We start from the raw sequence: 21,405 nt of genomic DNA on the forward strand, positions 1-21,405 counted from the left end.
CGACTCGATCGACTGATGCGCCGATGAATCCTTCGACAACGGCGTCGATGGCGCCGACCTCTGTTTCGAAGGAGTTTTCGACGATGGCGTCGATGATGCTTTATCTCCCGATGGCTCGAGGCGCTTTCGGGTTGACTTTTCCGCCGGGTACTGCGACTCGCGGCGTTTAGATTTTTTGGGTTTTTTACCCGGGGTATCACCCTCAGCTGTCTTCGAGGGGGACGAGGCCGCTTTCTCGAAGACGCTTAGCATCTTTTTCCTGAATTCCTCCCACTCAGCTTGCGAGCTGCGTTTTGTGGGGCAATGAACTCTCTCAGGAGAACTCGACGAAGATGACGAAGGGGATCTCCTACGTCTCTTCTTCGAGTGTCTCGATGTCGACGAGTGGTGGGAGCCACTTCGTGATCTAGATCGAGAGTGTTTTTTATGGTGAGGAGACGAACGTCTCGACTCTACCGAAGAAGCTTTCGAGGAAGTTAAAGTTGACCTACCTCTCTCGAGCTTCCCCCTACGCTCCTTCAAGGCTTTCGCCGTCATGGAAAGGCATTCCTCATACTCCGAACTCTGGTGCGTGATTCCCAGACACCACAAACAGACCCTGTGAGGGTCCGTCAACGACATTTTCTTCCCGCAGTCTCGGCACTTTTTGAAACCGGACCGAGGGGTCGTCGGGTCGGAGGAGGATGCCATCGATATCGAGGTAAATAGTAGTTATTATATACGTTATCTTGACGAGAACTGAGCAACGGTGTTCCGAGGCACAACGAAGCGCGGAAAAACGGAACTGAGCAACGGACGCTGCGCGCGGCCTTTATAGGCAGGATGACGTCGACGTCGGCACGGAGGCCGTCGAGGGTCATCGACTCGGCGATCATCGACGCGCAGCGCCCTCTGGCGAAAAAAATTTTCCGAGGCCAGCAAAGCTGAAGGATTTCTATCTAAGATAAGGAATACGTCGGAGGACACAATCCCTTCGAAATAAGCATCCTGGAGGTCCAATGACACCAACCAGTCCTGAAGCTGAAGGCCCTGAAGCATCTGAGAAAGAATGACCATCTTGAACTTTTCCTTCCTGAGGAACTTGTTCAAGTTTCTTAAATCCAGGATGGGTCTCAGTCCTGCGTCCTTTTTGGAGATCAAAAAATACGGGGAGTACCATCCCATGTTCCTCTCCGCTGCAGGTACCGGTTCTATAGCACCTTTCTCCAGCAGGGTTAGAACTTCCTGCTGTTGTAGCGTTGTCCGAAAACTTCAAAGGGTGTCTCCCTGGTGGATTGCTTTGAGGTTGCATTAGAAAAGGAAGGCAGTAATCTTGGGCTATTATTTCTAGAGCCCAAACATCTGAATTAATGGCTCCCCATTCTTGCAGATGCTGTGACAGCCTGCCTCCTACAGGTGTTTTGTAATGCAAGTCCTCAAAGTGGTTTTGTGGCGGTTGCTGCAGCCGCTGATGGCAAAGAGGCTGTAGCTGGAGCTGGCTTTGCACGTTTTGCTCGTCCACCACGAGTGGCCTTTCTTTGGCCCCTTTGACTGGCCATTCCTCTCGTTCTTCCATATGAGGAGTAGTAACGATAGGATCGTCCCCTCCAAGAATTATTTGTTGCATGCAAGGGCTGAGGTTATCTGATAGCAGCTCCCAACAACTTGGCAGCTGCCTTTGAGGTCTGCAACCTCTCAAGGCTCTCGTCAGCCTTGCTGCCAAAAAGGTGAGACCTGTCAAAGGACATGTTCAGAAGACGGTTCTGTACGTCTGGTGCAAAACCCGACTTCCGTAACCATGCAAATCTACGCATTACTGTGCTAGTGGCCATGGACCTGCTCACACTATCAACAGTGTCCAACCCAGATTCAAGACATTCCTCCATAGCTTCCTTTCCATCTCTAACAATGGCTAGGAATCCTTCCCTTTCTTCCCCTTCTGGTATGTGCTCCGCCGCCATTGCAATGCACTCCCACAGAGTGTACGAAAACTTTGCCAAGGCACAAGTGGAGTTGGCTGAGTTGGCTCCCAGCTGAAAATACCTTCGTGCCCAGCCATCCACAAGCTTATCGTCCCTGTCTGGAGGGATAGACGGGTACACAAGTTTGTTAGAAGCTGTGGCTGCCTGTATGACCAAACTTTCAGGAGTGGGATGTTTAGACAGATAGCCGGGGTCGCTACTGGCAGGGCAGTATTTTGAAGGAAGGGATTTATTCACTGGAGGAATAGAATCCGGCGTCTCCCAAGTTTTGGCCACCTTATTTTGTAAGGCCACATGGGAAGGTAGAATTGGGTCTTCAGTAGTACCATGGTCCAGTATATCTGTAAGATCATCTTGGACAAATTGGGCTGTAGGCTTGGCCCAGCCCAAATAATCTACTACCTTAGTCATTAACTGACGGTATGAAGAATTGGCATGTTCACCTGGCTCTGGTCTACCAAATTAATTTGCTGGGGACGTATCAATACCACTTGCATTGTGCAATGATTCAACCAAATCCTTCATCCTGCTTTCCTCTGAAATCAGGAACATTTGGAGTACCAAATTCAAGTCCAAAAGGCACATTTTCCTCGTCAGATCTTTCTTGTTCCTCAAAAATTGAGGTCAGGGATTTGAAAAACTCCTTCCTAGGCAGAGGCTTGAAAACCTTCTCTGGAGGAGATATAGGAGGAGTGCTAATGGGTCCTGAATGCAACATAGGTGTTTTAGCCTTTTCTTTCTCTCTCCCTAGCTGATCTTGTCGAGCTGGAAGTTTCGGCGTTGAGGGCTTCAGCGTCGACGTCGACAAAGGCGTCGTCAACGTAGTACCCGACTTCGACGGCATCAGCTTCGAGGGCGTCGAGGCACTCTTCGAAGACTTGGCCTTCGAGGTATGTTCGGTCTTAGACGGCGTCGGTGACCTCGAGCGGTCAACTCGACTCAAGCAATCTTTTTCGCTCGGCGTCCTGGAAGGTTCTGTATCCTTCTTCCTTCGATCACCCGGGCTCAAGGGTGCGCGAGTGTCGGAGCGATAATGCTCCCGGCCGGCTTCCGAGGAAGGCACGGACCGAGGCTTCGCTTTCTCGAACACCTCCATCATTTTTACTCTAAATGCTTCCCATTCTTCGGATGATGAATGTTTTGTGGGACATTTCATCCTTTTTGGGGATTCGTCTGAAGACGAAGTGGAGGGGGACCTGTGGCATTGTTTCCTTGATTTTTTTGTCGAAGACGATGAGCGATGGGAATCGCTTTGGGACCTGGACCGATGCCTTTCGCGTCGAGGAGATTTCTCCTCACGGGACTTCGACTCAACGCTAGAAGCTTTTCTGTCGGACCTACGACCTACCTGCAGTTTTCCCCTCCTCTCTAGCAAGGTTTTCACCGTCATCGCCTGACACTTCATACAGGCCCCCATGTAACATCTTCCTAACTCACATCATTTAGATATATAATATGTTATGTTACTAGGGCCGAGTGATCTCAGCAGACCCTCCCCAGGAATACTTTGTTACCAAACATGTGATAATATTCCAGCAAAAGGAATTTAAAGGGGAAGAATATTTTTCTGAGAGACGCCTCAGATGGGCCAGGAGTGATAGAGGATGAGTAAGCAGAGGTAAAAAAAGAGCGGGTGGACAGGATGTCATGAGTTTTAGTCACTCTCGGTGCGGATGGGTAATCGACATTTTTGAGCCGCACGATTTGCATTTTTTGAAACCTGATTTCGGGGTCGTGGTCGGCGTCGATGACGAAGACATATTTCGTTACTTATTCTCTCTTCACAGAACTCAAGGCGTACCGAATCTCCGAAGCAACGTACACTGTCTGAAAAACGGAACTGAAGCCAACGGGCGCCGCGCGTGCTACTTATACACCCGATGACGTCACCCTCGACGGAGGCCTTCGAGGGACCATCGACTCGACCAAAGCAGCTGAAGTTGGATGGAATACATCAAAGACGAGGAATACGTTGTTGGACACAATACACTCGAATATTCATTTTTCAAATTTTTATTCAAGCGGCCTGCAATGCTAGGGTATGTGTGTGTGTGTCTGTTTGAAATGTTCAGACTTCCCAACTATGGAATTTGGCATGTGGGTATGTTCTATGCTGTAGACAATGTAAAAAGTATAAAATACGCATTTTTCTAATTGTTAGGGTCTGCAATGCTTGGATATGTGTGTGTGGCTGTTGGAAATGTTCAGCATACTTCCCAACATGCTACAAACCTGAAATTCGACATGTAGGTAGGTTCTGTGGTGTAGATAATGAAAAAAGTATAGAATATAAATTTTTTCTGCAATGCTTGGATATCGGTGGGTGTGTCTGTTAAAAAAGTTCAGCATACATCCCAACATGCTACAACCGTGGGATTTGGCATGTTAGTAGGTTCCATGGTGTGGACAATGTAATACATATAAAATATAATTTTTTCTAATTTGTGCGGTCTGCAATGCTTGGATATGTGTGTATGTGTGTCTGTTCGAAATGTTCTGTTTGCTTCCCAACTCGCTACAAACCTGAGATTTGGCATGTAAGTAGCTTCCATGATGTAGACAATGTAAAAAGTATAAAATATACATTTTTCTAATTTTTATTTAAGCCGTCTGCACGCTTGCATATGTGTGTGTGCCTGTTCGAAAGTTCAGCATACTTCCCAACATGCTACAAACCTGGAATATGGCATATGGGTAGATTCCATGCTGTAGACAATGTAAAACGTATAAAATACACATTTTTCTAATTGCTACGGTCTGCAATGCTTGGATATGTGCGTGTGGCTGTTGGGAAATGTTCAGAATACTTCCCAACACGCTACAAACCTGAAACTCGACATGTAGGTAGGTACTATGGTGTAGATAGTGTAAAAAGTATAGAATATACATTTTTCTAAACAAATGTACGTGGTCTGCAATGCTTGGATATGTGTATGTGTGTCTGCTTGTAATGTTCAGCATACATCCCAACATGCTACAAACCTGGAATTTGGCATGTCGGTAGGTTCCATGGTGTGGACAATGTAAAAAGCATAAAATATAATTTTTTCTAATTTCTGCGGTCTGCAATGCTTGGATATTTGTGTATGTGTGTCTGTTCGAAATGTTCTGCATTCTTCCCGACTTGCTACGAACCTGAGATTTGACATGTGGGTAGGTTCAATGGTGTAGACAATGTATAAAGTGTCAAATATACATTTCTCTAATTATTTATTTTTTAAGCGTTCTGCAATGCTTACCCCTGCCATATGGCCTTATGTGCCGTAGTTCCGCTATAGTTCTACGTGCATTGTTACTAAAGTTCAGTAGTTCATGAAAACCTCAGAAGTTCATTGTTCCTAAACTTCCCACACTATCAACATTCTAGCTGACATTAGCGGCACTCACTTTTGAATTCATGTGGGTGACACAATGGAGTGCTTTTGTAATAATGCAGGTGACAGGAAAAAGTGCATGTCGGTTCAATACTGTCCGCAATAATGTTGTCCAGTACATTGTGGCAAATTTCTCATGAGAAACTTAATTTCCCATGGAAGTTAATGCATGTATGCCATCTGAACAGTACGAAGCTTACATGCTTCAGCCGTACACGTATGGGTACAGCACTTCAAGCTGACAAACTTCAGTAAAACACACACAGCACTTATGCTGAGGTCGCTGCTTCCTTGGCTGTAGATCGGGACACCAATAATGTTGCTGCGCAATCTCAAAGCCCCAATTCAAAGTAGCTGGAACCGATTTACGGGATTCATGCTTTTCTCATGGTCAGCTCACTGTGGCTTGCTCCAGAGTTGGAAACACAGACAATATGTTCACACTAGCTCATAAAGGAAAGTCTAGCTATATTGTCTACAAAGAAGCATTGGTTCAGTTCATTAAATAAACTTCAAACTGCGACTGAAGTGGAAATGATGGTGCGAAGCACGGGCACACCTGCAAGTCAGTAATACAATCCCAGACAAACCAAAATTTATCACGACCGCCAAAATGTTCATACAATCTTTGAACTCAATTTCAATGAATGATAAAGAAGAGTGGATGCCAGCAATTACATTCTCAGAAGGTCTATCCACAGTGCCCTCAGCTGCTTTTTTTAGTATTTAAAGACCATCAAACCATCTTGTTAATTTAAAAGACAAGAATGGCCCTTGGTGTTCCAGGAGGTGATTAAAGTGCCAATTGCGTAAGCAAGATATTTGATGCACAATCTAATCTATGATTCATGAAAGAATGTGTGTGCACATAATAACTTATTTTTAAATTTGGGACCCTTAAACCGGGTTGCTTGAGTTGCTCTTGAGGGGGCTGCCTCATGGACAACTTGATGGGTATTGCTGATATCGGCTTGAGAATGTAAACATTTTCCAATACATGTTGAATAAAATTTGATTTCCAAATTGTTGGTTCAATCAATGACTTAGTTGGGTACAGTGTTTCTCCTACATCATAAAATACAATCCAACAAATGGCTTTTTCTGTATCATGTATCTGTACGATTGTAGAAAGACATGCTCTTTGTCGACAGCTCACATGCTTTCGACAATGAGGCTCAGGTGGGCCCAGTTTCATCTGGCCCATTAAACCACAAAGCTTGAGATAACAGTTCACTAGTACATCATAAAAATAAGTGATACTTAAATAGCATTGCATTTTGTCAACAAATGAGACAATTATTATAATAAAGGACATGTTTCATTATAAAATAGAAGACAGTGAACTTACATAGAAATATGTGATGGGGTCATTAATTCGTCTGTACAGCTGCCTTGCCCACAATACCTTTCCGGCAACAGGTGGCATGTTTCGGGCAAGTGGTGGATCCTCTTTATAGAGCTGGTAAATCTGAATAAGAAAATAAAGTACCTTAAAAAGCATGCCTGTTAACTTTTTAGGTCTATCCACTTGTTAACATGACAATAACATATTGATTCTCTGTGACAACAGGGCTTGTTTTGTTGGGAGAGTATCACTACTTTTTTGAGGTCAAAATGTTTTTCCTGAAATTATTGAGGTATATAATTGGAAGAAACAGAATATAGCAGCCATTTCCAAAACCAATTCTCCTCCCTCTCCTTTTTTCATATTCGTCCAAATTACGGCAAACCTGTTTTTCTTTTTAATTTATATTTTACTGAGCAGAAAGAATACACAACATTGTAAATCACATGGGAAAAAACATGTAATATTATGAATGTTAGTAGTGTATGGGGCCACTCTATATGCACAACAGAATGTTGACACTTGGGCACGCTGCTGCTTCGGGTCTTAGTCCCTCCTCCTTTTGATAGGGTTTTGATATGAAGTGAATATACATTTTAGATCGGAATTATATAAAACATTATATCAATTTGATATAAAATGTATATTTATACAAAGTGGGTATGAAACCGTTATCAAAATGTTTTGATAGGATGTTGAGATGATTTCATATAAAGTAAATATACATTTTATATAAAATATGCGTAAACAATGGAGCAGCTGGTGGAGGTGCTGCTTGGCTGACTATTGAGGGTGAAGTGAGCTCCGAATACAGGGACTGTGAACTTAGTGTTTTGCAGAGTGATGCAGTGATGATGCCGGAGCGGGGTTTGGCCTTTAATGTTATATGAAGCATATACACATTTGATATATAGTATAGATGATGTCATGATATAATTTAATGACGCAGGCTAGAGAGTTAGCTTTAATGGCTAGTAACATTTAACTTGCATATAGCTTTGATATAGAGTGCAAATAGCGGCTAGCACGGCAGCCCTATGTGAGTTTGCTTTACAGGCAAAATGTGGTTTCTAGAGCCTATACAAAAGTCCAAACTATTGACTTTGACAATGTGTGTTTCTTTTAAATAATGAAAATAATTTGTTTTATAAGCAAGTGTGTGTCACAGAGTTTACACAAAAGTTCAAACTATTGCCTTTGACAATGCGTGTTTCTTTTAAATAATGAAAGCAGTTTGCTTTATAATCAAAGTGTGTTTCACTGAGCCTATGCAGAAGACCAAACTATTGCCTTTGACAGTGCGTGTTTCTTTTTAAATAATGAAAGCAGTTCACTTTATAAGCAACATGTCTTCAACAGATTTACACCGAATTCCTAACTATTGCTATGGCAAAATAGAAATGACAGAGCATAAACTGTCTTCACTAGAGTTACACCAAATTCCAAACCTATTGCTATTGCAAAATATAACTGGTAGAGCGCAAACTGTCTACATCAGACTTACACAAAAGACCAACACTATTGCTATGGCAAAAATACAAATGACAGAGCGCAAAGTGGCTTCAACAGAGTTACACAAAAGACCGCTGAACTGGACAATGCCTTTTTAAATCAAGAGTGAAACTTTTACATACAACTATTGGCTTTGACAGTGCTTAATAATTTGCAAGCATATTTTAACACAGAGATGTTGAACCACATTGGTACAGCGTCAACACTCACCATTAAGCTTTGACTTTATCATATCTATACAAAAATACAGACTATGAGCTTTGTCAATGTGTGGTTTCTTTCTAAATTAACACACTGCACCATTCTTTTAGAATGAACCCGGTTTAAAAGTGCTGCAGGTGCACATGCCGTGTGTGCCAGAAAGAAACGACGGAGCTGAACAGCTGTGAAACAGCATTGTAGTGGAGTGGGGTTTTTATCGCCAAACTCAAGACTTTTGCAGCAGAAAACACAGATGACAGGCCTGTTAAGGATGGACGAGTTTGACAAAATATAGGGGAGGGGACCTGCAATACACAATATATTTGATCAATGACTGGCCAGAGGGAGCTAGGTAATTTTAGATGTGCTACAAAAGCTATTTTTTTGCAAAGTAAGCTAAAAAAAATACATGAGTTCATGAAGCCTGGGTGTGTTGATAAGAAAACTGGCCAGTGGTGGGTCTGTGTCTTCACCCCTTAAAAGAGGGCTTCTGCCTGCACAGGGGTATGTATCTCTTGTATGGGCTTTGAGAATTCTGGCAGAGCTCTGGACTGGTGTTTTCACTGCTGCACGACTTATTGACTGGAACATCTGATTTTAACTCTGCAAGGAAACCATGCTGTCGGGAGTTAATTGGATTTGATCGTGGCTCTCAGAACCCCTGGATAACACCCAGAAACACAGCTGAGTTGTATTTGCTTTGAAATTAAACTGTGTATTTCAATGACATGTTTTAAAGTCAATTTTCTGTGGGTTTTCACTATTGAAGGATTAACAAAACCCTTTTTGAGGTTGGCTGGTTAAATATGTGTTTAGTATTTAAAATGGTCTCAAAGGCATAAGCTTCTGTTCTGTGGAATTACATGTTGGCTAGCATAATGTATAGAGGTGTTGTAAATGTGAAATATTTAGATTGTATTCCAATGTAAAGAGCGTAGACTTGTGTGATACTGTATTTCACTGATACTGCGCACCCTTTTCTGAAGCAGGCCGATTAAATATGTTTCTAGAGTTTAAAAGGCACTCAAATGGGCTAACCTGTGTTCTGTGGATTTAAACGTTGGCTAGGATGATGTGTAGAGGTGTTTGTAAGTGATAATGGGAGTCACACAATTCATTCAGCACTTAACTATTAAAGCTTGAAAAGTATGCAGTCATGTGTTGTCTTGTGTATTTATGTAAGGAATATTGTATTTTGTATCTTCTGTTTTTCACATAGGAACTGTAATGTGGAGTTATTTTAAATTGCAAGGTCTGGTATGATTGTAGACATATATATAGTGTTATAGTTGTAGGGACATAAGATATTGTTAGTTATAATTCTTCATTTTTACTGAAAATATGTGATGGATATGTATTTTGATGGAAACCTAATAAATATATATTTTTTAAAGAAATCATAGAGGTGGTACAATCCTTTCCTAATACCCAAGTACAATTACTTAAGCCTAGACTGCTCTAAGTATACAAAATGGGCAGGTGGGTTTATTTAAGTAATGCTGCATATATAGGCGGTACAAGCCTATAACCATACACCCTGCAGAGATGACATTTTAGAACAAAATGTAATCTTTAGCTGCCAGCGCGGCTCGCATGATTTCACACACTGTATATGGTTGAAAATGTGATTTATAGTTCCCATGCCAATAAACCTTAATATATTTACTGGGTCTTGATTGTGCAGCGCTAAATGGCCTGTAATACCTTGCCATTTTTTTCAAACTTTGCAGATTCACGGTTTGTCCTTGTTACAAAGGGCCAAACTATAGTGAGGCAACATAGTCAGTAATGAAATATAGCAACATTTAACCTTTAGAAATGACAGATGGTAAAATATTTCAAGCGTGTGACATATTCAGCACAGATGGATCATGATCCGTTTTGACAATGCTTCCAATGTAAAGTTAGTATTTGAGTATTTTTTTTTAAAACATTTGTTTATTCAGGTTTTTGATGTACACAGAAATCACAGTACAGTGTTGACGGTTACCCATCTTATCATAGAAAATGAGCAATAGACTATATCAAACATGTCGACCAACAGTTTATTCCCACAGGACTGAGACAGCTTTTTCTTCCCAACTCTACTCCCCTGCCCTCATTACCCCCATCCCGAGCATGTTAACACACCATCCCTGCCACTGAAGGAGGTTTCAAATCTGCCAAATATAGTTCATTTAACAACTGGCTCCAATCTACCACAAGCCCTTCCTCCAGCTCAGGGTCCCGGGTCCGTTGCAAAATGTCCAGCTCTGCTATACCCCACCAACATAAGTCGTCCATCCACTCAACCAAGGACATACCCTGGCAATGGCCCTCCTTTTTGCCAGTATCAACATGAACTGAGCCAGACGTCTCCTTACTTTCTACCGTTTCCCACACGGTATCAGCCCCCACAGACACACTCTCGGTCTGGACTCAATAATTAATATTGGATATCACTGCCCGTCAGTTTCGTGCAATCACTGAACATACCCACAACATGTGACAGATCCCCGCCGGCCCAGTCCCACATCTTGGACAATCCTGACTCAGGGTATTATTCATTGTGTGCTATTTGGTCGGGGTCACATAGATCCTATGTAGAAACTTAAACTGGATAAATTGAAATCTGGCATTCCTTAAGACTTTCCTGACCTCTTCCCTTAATGTTCCCCAATTCGCCTCGGAAATCTTGTCCCCCACATGCCTCTCCCACTTGGCCTTAACCGCCAACTCCTTCAGGGGAAACACCCTCACGCATTGCCTGGTAGATTTGATAAATCCTAGCCTGTTAGGCAGAATCATATGCAGTACCCTTGGGGAACACCACACACAATTAAGACTACAAGTGACAGTACAAATTCATCTTTGGTACAAGCCTGTTCTACACAGTGAAGTGGTGCGATGGCTGAGCAGCCAGACTTATCTAACGAGCAAGTGAGCAGTATCAGAAGTTACACAAAGGACAGTAATTACTATGGTTCAAGCAAACACTGACACAAGGTTTCTGAGTAAAAGAATATACATTTATTTACACATCATTTGTAAAACAGTTCACTAAAGTAAAGCAGCAGAAAATGACGATCTTAATATACTACACAACATCCAATCAATTCTGGACAAGTTAAGCTGGAAATGAAGTGTGAGCAAAATGGCACTTCAGAAATTTAAAATGGAGGGAAAGACAAAGTTATTCACAATTTAGCAGCACCAACAAGTAAGTCGGCAGGGCAATCTAGAAAAGGCTTACTATAATGAGGATTCAAATCAATAGGCCTGGGCCAATGTCTATGGTTCAGAGTATTTGCAGAGGATCACACAGTTCAGAGTAGTTTCCAGTTAAGTCTTTGTCAAGAGTTCGAAACAAAGTTAGTCAGAAGAAAAGTTACTTAAAAGAGTAGAGAAGGACAAGCCCTCGGATTGACAAAAGATTTAAAACACTTTCACCGCGGTCCGACGTAACGAACGACCGGGTTTGAACAGTACCTTAATAGAAGAATGCTGTAGCTGAGGCAAAAGTTCCTGGCAGATCCGGCACGCTCACGGTTCCTGAAGCGACTGTCGGACTGACACGAAGGAGGAAGACTGGAGGGTCCTGCACTGTCCAGTGAAGAATCCAGCAGCAGAGCAAAGTGACGAATAAAAGGTGCGCTCCTTAAAACCCAAGCATGGTCTGGTCCTTCTGGCTACCGGTTCACTGCAGCTGTGCACAGCAAATTCGACTAGAGGAGGGAAGCCTGGCTTGGAGTTTGGCGGACTGGTTGGTCCCACCAGCTCAAGGGAAGAAGATTCCTTGCAGATCTTCTCTGTCGTCCAAGTTTGGAGATTCGGACCCGCAGCAGGGCTTCACCAGGAGGTTCAGTCGTGGTAGTGGTCCTCTTCCTTCAGCTTCTCTTCGGTTCTCTCGATCCAGTGGCGACTCTGCCTTTCAGTCTCAGAGACCTGCTTTTTATGTAGTTTGCCCCCATTCACACAGCCTGGCTGTCAATCACACAGCAAGGTGGCTGTCCTGGCGGGACAGTCATCCAGCCAATCAAACAGGAGTGCGACTTGGCTCTCCAAGGAGACTCTGTGCAGGGGGCCTAAAACCCCTCCCTCATATTCAGCCCACCCAGACTCTCAGGCGCCTAAGGAGGGCTTCTGAGCAGAAGCCTGCCAAAGGACAGCGAATAAAGGAACCAAACCTGGTTTGGCACTCAGAGTAAAACCACGAGAAAGACCTTTACAAAAAGAAATGGTGAATAAACCCAGCCGGAACTAAATAAAAGTAAATGGGGTCCAGCGGATTTAAGTTTGAGGCTACTAACATAGCCTAAAACAGTACCAAGGCTATTTTAAAAGTCCGCGGTAGAAAAAATATGGTAGATACCACTGCCACCAGCCAGGTCTTAAAGAAAGGGGAACAAAATAATGTTCCATGAGAAACAGAAAAAAAGGGATAACTATTAACCCTTTCCAGTACTCTATAAAAGATAGGTTGTTTGGGTCTGTGGATTTAAAAAGACTAATAAAGTCAATGGCAACTTTACATGCTCTGGGAGAGAGTAGTCAGTCCCAGAAAATGGATTTTAAAGTGGGAAGTCTGAAAGAGACAACCCTGTGTCAGTAGGTAAGGGAAATTAGTCATTTTGGAGAATTCTCCCTAACATAGCCCCCCACCCTAGTGTGAGAGCAGCACCTGCATCAGTGGGTTCGCAATTGGCTCCTCTGGGATATCCGTCCACGATATCTTCACCCTTTCCATTGCATTATTATATAGGAGCCGCAGCCGCTGGCAAATATTGTCCCCAAACTCAAAGGCTTCCAGCACCCTAAATAGCCATTCCCACTCCAAGGAGTTGAAGGCCCTCATAGCATCAAAGGAAGCCAATGCCATGACCTCTTTAGAATATTAAACCTGGTCCATGACATGACGCAAGCGGTATAGATTCATCATAGTATTTCATCCCCCTATAAATCTGCACTGATCAGGATGTACCAAGACCGGAACCACCTGGACAGTCTGGTAGCCAGGATCTTACCCAGAATTTTTGCATTGACATTTAATAATGAAATTGGGCGGTAGGATGCGCAGTCCAGGGGGTCTATATGTTACTTCAGCAGGACAGTTATTACCACCTCCCGCATCGAGTCGGGGAGAACCCCACGTCTCAAAAGCCTCATCATAGACTTTGTAAGCTGGGGGACCAGGAGATCCTCGTATTTGCATGGAAATTCTACCGGAAAGCCATCGCTGACAGGGGACCTACCCTTCCGCATGTACCGCAGCGCTACGCATATATCAGATTCCTCAATGGGTTCCTGCAGCCCCTCTCTAAGATCCCTGGCCAGGACTGGCAGCTGAATCAACAGTTAATCTGCACCTTTGACCGGGTACATGCCCTCACCAGTATAGGGATTGGTAGAAACATCGAAAGGCCTCATTAATCCCCTCCTGGGTGGTGACTAGGTCCCCTAATCTGCGTTATGGCATACCAAGATTGTTCCCAAAGGATCAGCTAAGGCCAGAAGTCGTCCCGCCTTATCTCCTTCCACATGAATTCGAACATCCCATCCCGTCTACTCCCATCAAACTTTGATAATTAGTCCTGTGCCTCATAATGGGAGACCAGGGCCCTTGCCAATTCTACCCCCTTCCCCAGTCCCTCTGCCATAGCCTTCTCTAGACTGAATACCACCCCCTTCAGTTTTTGTAACTTCTCCTGTATCATCTTCCTAACTCACATAATTTGGATATATAATATGTTACGTTACAAGGGGCGAGTGATCTCAGCAGTCCCTCCCCAGGAATAGTTTGTTACCAAACATGTGATAATATTCAACCAAAAGGAATTTAAAGGGGAAGAATATTTTTTTGAGAGACACCTCAGACGGGCCAGGAGTGATAGAGGAGGAGGAAGCAGAGGTAAAAAAAGAGCAGGTGGACAGGATGTCCTGAGTTTTAGTAATGAAATCAGAAGCCAAGGCCGTGCAGAGGACCTGGGAGGGAACAGGATAGGTACCTCCCTCATGTGGTTGAACGATCGTTGGTCCAGGGGTACCCCCCAGCTTGCCTTTCATACCCGTCATTATGATCATCTCTCGCTTACAAAGTACCTTAAACTAGCATCCTAGACTCAGTGCAAGCCACCACCTATCGACCTCAACTGCAGTTCCCCCCAAACCAACCATCAGTCCCCTGATTGCAATGCCCCATCCCTCCCACCTCCCTGTGTGTCCAAACACTGTGGTTTCGAGTCCAACCAGGTCTACGCCTCCTGTGGAGATGCAAAAAACAGGATTTCCCACCCGCTATGACCTTCAATTTAGCCGTAAAGAACATCATGTATTTAATATTAAGTTCTCAAAGGCATAAAACAAAAGAGGTGATGGCTTGAAGGTTTGGAATTAATCCTAACCTCTGGCATTGCTCTGGGCAACCTTCCAGATCATCGTTCTTCGCCTGCCAAACCATTACAAAAGGGGAAAAACCATATGCAAATCAGGTTTGGTCCCACCCCAAAAGGGGCAGTCCAGCCCAAACTGCTTGGTCACATCCCTTCTGTATGAGACCACACACATCCCCAAACATCAGAGAGGAGTAGTTTGGGTCTCTAGGCTCAGCAGGCACGGGACCCACGTCTGGGCACTGCATCATAGGTTCTCCGCTGTCGTTGTACCTCCAATGTGAAATCCAGGAAGATTCACAACATCGCATTGCCCTCCTTATAGTAGCAACCCTTCAAGACTCCTGCAGGATAGCGTCCCTGTCTCTCAAATTTAAAATGTTGGCATCTATAACTCTTGGTGGCCCCCAGGCGGTAGGGCCCTACTTGGCACCCTATGTGCCTGTTCGACTGTGAAGAATGTAGACAGTTCCTTCACACCCAAGGTATCCACGATGAGATGTTCAACAAAGAGTTCTGCACAAGGTCCCTCCTCCCTCTCCGGAAACCTCACCAGGCGGATGTTGCAACACCTAGATCGGCCTTATGAGTCCGCCGCTCTAGTCTCCAATGTCCTGGTTGCCCCCACCAGGCCAGCTTCCTGGTTCTTGAGATGTTGTAGGTCGTCCTCCACATTGCTCACTCTCTGCTCCACTTCCGTGACTCTCTCGCACACTTTCCGTACATCTGCTCCCTCACCAGGGACGCCTCCATCCCCACCTCTTTAATGCTCCCCTCAAGGGAGGTCCTAGTGGCTTGACAAGCCTCCATCAGGAGTCACCCCCTTGAATCCTCCAAATCAACGCCTTCCGCCACCCGGCCTGCTTCCTCCTGCTTCTGTTGCTTGTTTTTGGGGTCCGTATATTTATCCATCTTCTGTTGCCCCCTCACCATTGCCGCTTTTGATAGTCGCCTTGGCCCCCAGGCCCATGTCTCTGTGCACTCAGTGGTCTCCCCTCCTTCTGCAATGCCTCCTTCCCACCTCTCCCGTTGGATCTCCCACTGCTGTAGAGGTGCAGCACCTCACTTCTTTCCAGCACTTCTGCAGGCTCCCGGCTAGATGCGTTACAAAGCCCCCCGTTGGTCCCTGAAGCACCACTGCTCAGCTGTACCACCTCAAGCCACTAGGGTCAGGGCCTCCAGGTAAGTTGCGCCCGCCAGGCCTCCCACATCCCTCTCAGGGAGCACAGTCCAGGAGGACACCCAGTGCCTATTTGGGACCCTGGGACCAGGATGACAAGGATTGCACAGTCACCAACTGGCACCTCCTACCGTAATGTTCAACAGTCTCACCCCAGGGCACCCTGCAATGCTGGTCGCTGCCACTCCTCCTCTGCTGCTCCGACAAACACTTTCAGCATGTGGGGTAGGCGGACTCGGCTCTCCTGCTGGAGCTCTTGGCTTATGGGTTCCTTACCACGCTATCCCCCCTGCCATTTCAATCCTCCCCCTGATCCTTAGTAAGGTGTGTCCAATGAAGTCAGAAAGGTTAGCTGTTACTCTGCTATGCCTCACCCCAGAGCCAAGACCAGAGCTCCCAAAGAAATATTACGCTCCAGGCCACTGACCCGTGGATAGGGACTACCACAGGTGTGCTGCTCAGCTTCAGTCTGTTATTCATGCAATCTTTTGGCCAGGCATGCCGGTGGGCTCTGAATGTTGTGTGCCGCTCCAGGTCTCATGCATGTGCCTCTTCCTTGTGCTTCAGCGTTGCCCCAGCGCAGCCTCTCCTACCGCTCCTTACTCCGTTGAAAGGGTGAGGGCGCACTCCCAGTCCTCTCCTCTGGATATTAGGCCCTCTAGAGCTCCATGCCTCACTGGCCGTCTTCCCCCTGTCACCACATCTGGGCCGGTAACCACCAATGCCTAACTCCTCCGGTGCTCACTGGGTCCTCCATCCTCACCTTGGCATTCTGCCTCACCTGGTCCTCCAGTGGGTGCCTGCCTCGCTGCCACTGTGTTCTCGGTATAGAGCACCTGTCCCTGCCAGCTACGGCTGCCCTTTGGAGGCTTGGATCTCCCACCACCAGCAAAACGTAGGAACAACTGCCGGGGCTCCAAAACTGCATGCCTGACACTGCAAGCCAGTCCAACTGTGCCCCCAGGGGTCACTGGGCCAGGGTTCGGTCTGGGGCTTTGTTACACAAAAGAGCAGGATTTAGACAGGATTTTGACGGCGGCCGGGGAGCGCCAGAGAACTACATGCTCATGTTCTGGCTGCTGCCCATGCCTCCCAGTATTTGAGTATTTGAGTTTTTGTTAAAGATTACACATGTTGCGGAAATTATGTTGCAGAGATTTATTCGCACAAAGTGCTTGAATAGATTAAATCTTTTAAGGCGACAAGTGTCGGGGTGTCACATGTATATGGATATTTGGATTTTTTAAAGAGGTGTTTGGTAACTTGTAAAATCTGGCTTCTTTTCAGTTTTTGTGACTGTCAGTTCATGTTCTAGACTGTGTTGAATTAATTCTATACTTTTAAGTAGGTGTTACAATTTATTTTACTTTGCGCGCAATGTGGCGCAGAGTAAAGCAAAATGTGTCTATCCTATGTGTGTGAGGGAAACACAGATTGTTGGAACTATATTATATTGGACTTGATATGTTATGTTTTAAGGCCTTCCGTAAAGGCCTTAAAACATAGCTGTTCATGCTAGAGGCCTAACCCATCACACCATCATGCTCCTCTATGATTGTAAAACCTATTTGTGATGATTTAACAACAATGTCTGTCGTTATCTTATCTTTCTGTAACCAGCGGTCAGATACTTCTGGGTTCGGTGCGCTCTATAAATGCCACATAATAAAAAATTAAAAAATACAACGTGTTATGTATTAATGGGAATTGTCATTGTGTAAAAGATGACCTATTCTGATGTTATATTATTTTTTGTATTTTATTTATAGACAGCGTGTATTTAAGCAGGATGATGTATCAGGCAGACCGCGAAGTAATGGCCTGTGCCAGCCAACAACTGTCACCCATTGGAGTTATGGAGACTTGTGCCTCTGATTCAACAAATCGTAGATGTTTTGAGGGCCCAAGGATGGGGTTGCATGTTCTACCCAGATCGGCAAGGGGATGACTAGAATTCAGCCTCAGCAAGTGCTGATGGAATGTCTGGAGGCCCCTAAACACAACAGAGTTGTTTTGAAGATGCAATAATTGGCATGCCTGGATTGCAGCCCCAGCAAGGGCCGATGGAATGTCTGGGGGCCCCAACACAGCAGAGTTGTTTTTTCAAATGCAGCAATGGACATGGGTGTATTGCAGCTCTAACAAGGGCCAATGGAATGTCTGGGGGCCCCAACAAGTGACAAAGGAGCGTCTAAGACCTGAATGGGCTATTATGATTTCTGTGCTGTCCCCACATTGGAGCGTGACAACCAGTATCTTGGGAATGGGGCAATAAATGTACCCCTAAGTAGGGTGATGGTGAATAAAGTAACCCCCCTGTGTTCTACCAGTTTAAATGGCTAGGCAACAGGGATAGCACATTTAACACATTGTCAGCTCGGGAGCGCTATAGGGGGTGACCTGGTTTCCAACCCTGGTCATGGATTTGCCCTCCCCCTCCACCGCTGGTGCGTACGAGGGCTCTGACGGATATCACAGGACATTTAAAAGCCCAAACTTCTTTTGCCCATGAGTGAGGGCTCTGTATTATCAGCGTGCTCAGGCGCACCTTACACTGGTTTAGGGTTAAAATGTTAATTTAAAAGTGTACAGCCGCAGGCCAGATGGGCTTAAAGGGGGAACTGTGACGTGGTGAAGTAAATTCTGGATGCCCCAAGAGACAAAAGTCAGGGCACAATGTTGAGAATGATTATGATGTTGTGAGACAACCACAGTGTTGTGGGTCCCAACTGCGGCTCATCATAAATGGGCCCAAGTACAAGACACAGGGTGTTATACCTGAGAAGTAGGAGGCGATAACTACAAACAGGTGTGTACAGCTGTAGGCTGTCACGAGGAATGTGGTTGTAATTAGCGATGACGAAGGTCGGTGCATCAATAACTAATTCTGAGAATGTAACTGTTGGTAGTTTTGAAGCCAAGAATAATATTGTCAGCTCTGTCGTTGTCAACATTTTAGATAACGTAGCTAATGCAACAGTGAAATCTGTCGTCAACTCGTCTAGCCATTCTTCATATATGCACCGCCTCTGCAGAAAGACAGTCGGGTGGTGGTGAATGAGGGGGGCGTGCGGTATATACAACCGGGTGTTAATCCTGTGAGCCATATTGAAACACTGAATGAGTTAGATGCGATGATGACTTCTCTGCAGGATAATGGGTTACAATTCAGTACCAGGCAGCCACCCCTGGAGTTTTCAGACACTACGCCTACTAGCTGTTATATTCCTTGAGGCACTTCTTAAGGAAGTTGGCATTGTCAATATTGTTAGTAAAACTGGTGCATGTATCGATACTGCTGACAGTCAAGATGCTGGTGTCAATAATATTGTTTCTGTTGATGCTCAAGAAGGGGGTTTGAATAACGAAGGGGAGGGATACAAACCTGGTCTCAAACCTTTTAGATTGATCAAGTGTGCTCATACAGAAAAAACATCACAAAAAAAGTGATCATTTCTTTTATTGAATGCTAGTTTGTTTAATCAAACATGATTGTACATTTCATACATAGGGCCATCTCCCAGCTTACTCTCTACACTGAATCTGTCGGTTGTCTCCATGACCATCAGTCTGGCTTCAGAGTGGCGGGAGGCACGGAAACTGCTCTCTTAGACGCCCGTGAAGATCTGCCCTCTAACCTGGATTGCAGCATTCCTTCTGTCCTCATCCTCCTTGATCTTTTCTCTGCTTTCGACATGGCCAACCACACCATCCTGATCAATCGACTTTGTGAGAACCTGAGCATCACTGATCAGGCCTTGGAGTGGCTGACCTCCTTCCTCTTGGACTGGTGCACCTTCAACAATCTCTGCCTTAATGCCAGTAAGATAGAGATCCTTCTCAGTGTGACCCCTCCCCCTGCTTTTCCTCTCTCTGGCCTTGGGCCCTCTTCCTTCACCTTCCTGCAAGGCAAAAAACCTTGGTGTTATCTTTGACTCCACTCTCTCTTTCTCTCCTCACATCTCAGACGTCACCAAGAAGTCCCACTACCAGCTGCGCCTCCTCAAAGGGACTCTTCCCTTTCTCACTTTCCCCGAGAAGCTCACTGCCTCTTTCTCAATCTGCCTTCCTCTACTCTCCTCCCTATGCAACTAATCCAGAACAGGACTGCAAGACTACTCCTTGGCCTCAAGCCCAGGGACCATATCTCTCCTGCCCTGAAATCTCTCCACTGGCTCTCGGTGGCTGCAAGGATCAAGTTCAAGATCCTTTGAATTGTCCACAAGGCTTTCTGGGTCTGTGACCCATACTAAATCCAACGCTCTCTTCCAGAATACCTTCCCCCTCGAGCCCTTCGCTCAGCTGCCTCCAACACTCTAAGGGTTAGATGCTTTTCCAGGCAAAGAGTGGGGGGGGTACATCTCTCTCCTCGGCTGGTGCCTCCCTCTCGAATGGCCTTCATGCACCTCTCATCGGCACACCTTCACCATCCTTTCCCCTCATTCTCTGTCCGGCCTCCCTTGGTCCTCCTCCTACCCCTACCTGCGAGGCTAAGAACCTCATGGTTATCTTTGACTCCACACTTTCCTTCTCCCCCCACATCTCTGATGTCTCTAAAAAGTCAAACTTCCTACTGCACCTCCTCAGAAGGAGTCTGCCTTTCCTCTCCTTCCCCCAGAAGCTCACTGTCTCCCAAGCTCTGGTTCTCTCTAGGTTGGACTATTCTAACAGCCTCTTTCTAAATCTACCTGCCTCTACTCTCCGCCCTCTGCAACTAATCCAGAACAGGACTACGAGACATGTCCTTGGCCTCAAGCCCTGGTATCATATCTCTTCAGCTCTGAAATCTCTCCATGGGCTCCCAGTGGATGCAAGGATTAAATTCAAAACCCTCTGCATTGTCCACAAGGCTTTCTGTGGCATGGGTCCAAAATACCTTCAGCTATCCCTCCGCAAATACCTGTCCTCTCAAGCTCTTCACTCCTCTACCTCTAACTCCCTCAGGGGTCAGTCATTTTTTGAAAAAACGAGCTGGGGGTAGACCTCTGTCTTCAGCTGGGGCCTCCTTCTGGAATAGCCTCCATGCCACTCTAAAACTTGAGTAGACCCATCTCCAGTTCCGGAAGCACCTCAATAACTTCCTCTTTGCTTCTGCCTTCACTTGCCCCTCTCCCCTGCTGATCTGTTCTCTCTTGGCACTGTGCACCTGACCACCCTCTGTCCTCCGGGCCCAGGTTCCTGCTCACCCTGCCACCCTCCCCCACTGCCTCCGGGCCACCCTTTGCACTGGCGTTTGTATCTGTACCCATACAGCCCCCCCTTTTCTCTTCCTGCACTTATCAGACCTACCCTGTGTACTGTCTTAAACCCAGCACTTGCCACTTGCTGGCTGCACTACCAATGTTTGTTGCCTTTATTATTTATTTATTTATTATTAATTATCTGTTTCTCCTTTGCTCCGCACTTTCCACTTCTCCCCCCTTCCACGCACACTTGCAGGTTCTCAATGACATTGGGCCAAGTA

The 21,405-nt window shown here is 45.4% G+C and overlaps 1 protein-coding gene across 1 annotated transcript in view; it reads right to left on the reverse strand.

Annotated features, from left to right (window-relative positions):
- DNAH8 (dynein axonemal heavy chain 8) overlaps positions 1-21,405 on the reverse strand; it is an 8,835,797-nt gene that overhangs the window by 6,887,916 nt on the left and 1,926,476 nt on the right. The window contains exon 16 of the mRNA XM_069608756.1: positions 6,684-6,803. Coding sequence (XP_069464857.1) covers positions 6,684-6,803 — 120 coding nt within the window. The remainder of the gene's footprint in view (positions 1-6,683; positions 6,804-21,405) is intronic.

Source organism: Ambystoma mexicanum, chromosome 4q, assembly GCF_040938575.1.
Source record: "Ambystoma mexicanum isolate Mex_15411 chromosome 4q, UKY_AmexF1_1, whole genome shotgun sequence".
Taxonomy (NCBI): Eukaryota; Metazoa; Chordata; class Amphibia; order Caudata; family Ambystomatidae; genus Ambystoma; species Ambystoma mexicanum.